At 37.6% G+C, this 4,658-nt stretch overlaps 1 protein-coding gene across 1 annotated transcript in view; it reads right to left on the reverse strand.

Moving 5' to 3' along the window:
* Positions 1-595: 595 nt before the first annotated feature.
* Positions 596-4,658, reverse strand: part of SUN1 (Sad1 and UNC84 domain containing 1) — a gene marked incomplete at its 5' end in the record, with an annotated part of 6,657 nt that continues 2,594 nt past the window's right edge. The window contains 6 exons of the mRNA XM_009586666.1: positions 596-1,073; positions 1,514-1,606; positions 2,432-2,599; positions 3,094-3,209; positions 3,676-3,760; positions 4,299-4,553. Coding sequence (XP_009584961.1) covers positions 960-1,073; positions 1,514-1,606; positions 2,432-2,599; positions 3,094-3,209; positions 3,676-3,760; positions 4,299-4,553 — 831 coding nt within the window. The remainder of the gene's footprint in view (positions 1,074-1,513; positions 1,607-2,431; positions 2,600-3,093; positions 3,210-3,675; positions 3,761-4,298; positions 4,554-4,658) is intronic.

The raw sequence follows: 4,658 nt of genomic DNA on the forward strand, positions 1-4,658 counted from the left end.
TGAAGTAGCGAGGTTTACTTCAGTCTTGTTTTCCACATACTGCATTCTCACAGTACAGCATTTACTGAGTGTAACGACGAACCAGCCTAAGGAATTACTGTCCCAAAGAGATCACTTTTGACAAATATAGATTGTTTAATTGCTGTATACTAATGTTTACTAAACAATTTAGCAGGCTTATCGGTTCTGATCCAGTTAGTCAGTACATCAAGGTCGATTTGTAATTAACACTAAAGAAGAACAAACTGGCCAAGTCACTATGGTAAAAACCCATAAAATAACTTCAGTTTAACTTAAAGTTATCCCTGACTTTTAGAGCAATTCATGGCCACAAGTTACAGTAAAGCATTCTCAGTCACTGGTGTTTAAACTAGTTTTGGTTGCGTTAACTTTCCCTGACAGTAATATTTATTATATTCAACATGTATCAAAGAAGCCCTTTTGGATCCACCAAAAAGGTCAAAACCAAGGGTCAACTGAAGGACACCTTTAGCCACAGTCAGTGTTTAAAGTGTACCACAGTTTTTGGCTTATGGTGCCAAGCTAACAGAAGTATGCAGTTAAGTCCTGGATTTAAAAAAAACCAGATTCCTAGTTGCAGAAAGTGTGGTTTATTCTTTTAAAAAAACCTATACATTCATTTGTTATAAAATAGGTGTCACTTGTTTGCCAACTGGGCTTTATGAACCAGAGTAGTTTGCATGCATTATTTCCCTCAGCATGGACACAAAAATGTAAAGCTAACTGGCAGTTACAAGCTGAGCATTAGAGCAAATAAAAATTCTTTTTTATACAGTTCTGCTGACAGTCTTCTGCCTTTATCAGAGGATCAATAGTTCTGCAGTATATATCTTGCATCCTCGTCCTTTAAAGATTCCAGTGTTCTAGGCTTTCCGGTATATACAAATTTAGAACAAAATGTACAACAACAAAAACCACCCAAGCTGTAGTGTAGGAAATTATTCGGCAGGTTTCCCATGCACTCTGAACCGATAAAGGCATGTATATTCTGCATGTCCCCAATTAGAAAAAATTCTCAGTTCCACTATTTGGAATGCATTTTCACTTTCCTCCTGAAGAAGGAAAAAGCAAACAGACAAACCAGAGTTAGGTTTCTAGTTATAAACAGGTGCAACTGAAGTTGCTTTCTTAGATTCCTGCAACTACTAACTTTTATTTGTAATTAAGTTATGCCTTGGGAACTTTCCGCCGCTTTGAACAGAACTTTCCTTGCCTTACGACTAGTTTTTTTGTGAAGGGAGTCAGAAGAAGCATGAAGCAGACTCTTTGTATGTTTAGCACCTTCACACTATTTGTGTCCAGATGGCACAAACCTTTCCTCCCCTCTCGTCTATTTAGACCACAGGTTTTGAGGCAGATAGGTAGATACTTTCTGCCTCAGTTTCTACAGTGCCCAACAGAGAATGAGGCCTTTTTCCTCTCACTGCTCATTGTGCACTACCATAGAAAATACAAGTATCTTTCTCCTGACACTTTTATCATCCAGACTTACCATCACTGGAAACATCTGCAGTGGTTCTCCTCCTTGGTCATAGACATACTGTCCTAGAAGCTTGCCTTCTTCTTGATATTCATCATCTAGACCCTGTAACAACAGGATAAAGATTTTTCCATCAAATTTGAAATCAAACCAAAACCAGTAGCATATCTACATAACTGAGTATCAACAGAAGTCTATCAAACCAGGATCAGAATGTTTCCTGTGTAACTGAATGCTTGTTCAGGCACAGCTCTGTATTTGAGTTTCCTGCACTGCAAATAGTTGTGCTATGTTTATATGTTTTCATGGTCAAACCCCTTAATTTCCCTGGCAAAACCACTATCACAGTGTACAATATAAACTGCTCAGGACAAACAAGAATGAGAAAACATGAAGGTTATAAACAAGACAGAAGTCAAGATTCAGATGCTTGCAGATCACTGCTTAAGCATTTAAAAGAACTAGACAGAAAGTTCTCAAATATCACAACTATACTCTGATGTAGCCTGTGGTCTTCTGTCATGCCTACGCAACTGTGGGGCTACTTAAAATCAATTTAAAAAAAGATTTAAGGCACATCAGAGTTAAGGCGAAGAGCCAAAATGGATGGAGGGAAAGGGGGAAGAATGGAGGAAGGATGGAACAATTAAAGTGTATGAAAGAACTATACCAAACTAAAAACCATCATCTTCCTCCAAAAATGTTTACTACTGTATAAAGCAAGAGAAAAGAAACAACTCCCCCAAAATTAGTTGTAACACTTCTTATTCCCAATCTCAAAGATCAGGGAAAAAAAAGCAATTTTAAGAGCAATGACAGAAACAGTTCCTCTTCTTAGCGATCCTCCCGTAAGTCATTATTTTCCAAGATGCATAACACAAATATTCTTTATATATATAAACATCAACTTAAGTTCAGAGACAGACTTACATATACTGAAAAGTTCCTAGGAGCACTGGTGATATTTCCTGTTGGTGAAAGTGTTTTTGGTATGTGTTCCACTGTAAAGACAGTTGGATAGATCTTCATTGAAAGTCTAACTACAAGATACCCCTGTGATCCTTTGAAAGCCCAGCAGTTTCCTGGATACATGTCCGGCTAGACAGGAAGAAGGGGAAGAGAACAGGATGGGACACACCACCAACAACAAAAAGAACCAACCACAAGCATTTTGTAATAATTTTTTTGTAATAAAGAGTTGTAATGAATTCTGAATTATTAGGGACAGTCTTAGATAGTAAGTGGCAGAATATAATCTATTCAGTAGAACTCTTCAGGAAGACAGCATATCCACCTGAACTACCAGCAGTGTTTTGAAGACCCACCTTGAGATTACTTCTCAGCAGAAAAAGCTCACACTTTGCAGAAGTCCAATACACCACCCAAGCGTCCTATGCGGGTCTTAATTTTGCTAGAGTAGGACTTAAGCAGTGCCCAGGAACTACCAGAAGAATCCCACTTTTGGGAACACAGTTCAAAGTACACGTGCCCCCCAATATATTATAGTCAGAAACATCCAGCATCCAAAAAACAATCCAAACCACTCAAAACAAAGTAACATTGCTGAATTTGTTTACTCAGCTTTTAATTACCTGAATCACCACTCTGGGAGACTGAGAGAAGTACCATAGAGGAATTCCAAAGAGGCTAATTAATGCTGTTTTGGTCTCATAGGTTTCAGAACAGCGAGTACTCAGAATGCTGCCACCTCAAAAAAGATGTATCAGGTTAGCAGAAATAATTACTCATTTCTTCCTGAAGACTTTTAAGGCAGAGATTTGTACAAAGCTTAATGAATATACCTCAGAAAAAAAACTATTAAAGATATTGTTAAAGTCTAATAATTTTCTGGGGATACAATGCTTCTAGCAAGTACAGTATGATTTTAAGAACATCTAAAAGGTTTTTCATTTAAGAGGGCTTAAAAATACACATTTTTCCCTAGTGAGTTCAGTGGTGTGTACACCCCACACAAACAGATTTGTGGTTCTCTATTATCTAGTTGTACACATGCTTAGAAGAACTATTCTATCGCTGTCCCTGGGCAAACAACACGCAGTAGTCTGGTGATCAGGCAACACACAAGGATGCTCTACTAACCTTTAGTCTTCATTTAAGATTTTTAGTAAATACTGTAACACGAATAGTAAAATAGTGTTTCCTCTACTATTTACCTCCAGATTCCAAGGCAAAATCCACCATACCAGTCTTGTCTTGAGAGTAGAGTTTCAGTGCATTGTTTACAATAATCTGTGCTTGCTACAGATGTACACATAGAAGAGGAGAATGGAAAGAGAAAGATTTTGATAACATCAAGTGATAAAATAATTGATATATACATATCTGTTAAGTTGCAAGCATCTTTGAGATGCTGCACTCCATCACAAGTCTTTGAAAGCCTCTGTCAAGACAGAGGCCATTTTTAATGCATGATTGTCTGTCTTAAAATACAAATTCATACTGCATCTTGACTGGCATTTTCTTCAAAAGTTTCATTCTTTCCCCCACTTTCCCAAGACCCTGAGCTGCATTTCTGTGGTATACTTGTTTCTTGGGAATTCTTCAATTTTCAAGATAGCATACTTTGAAAAAACCACAAACGTTCACAACAGGCAACAAGCAATGCTGTAAGAATACACTTGATAAAGCATTTTCTGTAGTTCTCCCCATTTCAATTAATGTTCCCAACATCTCTTAAAATCATTAACATTTATATTGACAGTCAAGCTCCACAGAATGCCTATAAAAGGACTCTTTACAGTTTTAGTTGAACTTTTGAGAACTTAAACTCACTCACCGCTTCTGTGATTCCAGAAATCCCTGCATTAGTCACAGCATTTGTTACTACTTCAGATGTTAGTTTTTGGTTTGTAACAGACATATGGAGAGTAATATTCTTGAGGATCTGCAACTCTAGATCCCGCAACAAAGTCTGCAGATCACTTTTGCTCACAAAATTGGATGTAAACCATTGGAGAAGCGATTCGGGAAGGTCTTCTTGTTGATCACCAAAAAGCATTAGCTTGACAGATTCTTTGACCTGGGCATCTACCTAGTAGAAGCCATTAACAATTATAATAGAAATTATTAGTCTTTATAAACCATTAAGTAATACACTCTCTCTCTCTCCCCCTCCCCTGTCCCCCCCCCCCCACAC

Source organism: Fulmarus glacialis, unplaced genomic scaffold (assembly GCF_000690835.1).
Source record: "Fulmarus glacialis isolate BGI_N327 unplaced genomic scaffold, ASM69083v1 scaffold29991, whole genome shotgun sequence".
Lineage (NCBI taxonomy): Eukaryota > Metazoa > Chordata > Aves > Procellariiformes > Procellariidae > Fulmarus > Fulmarus glacialis.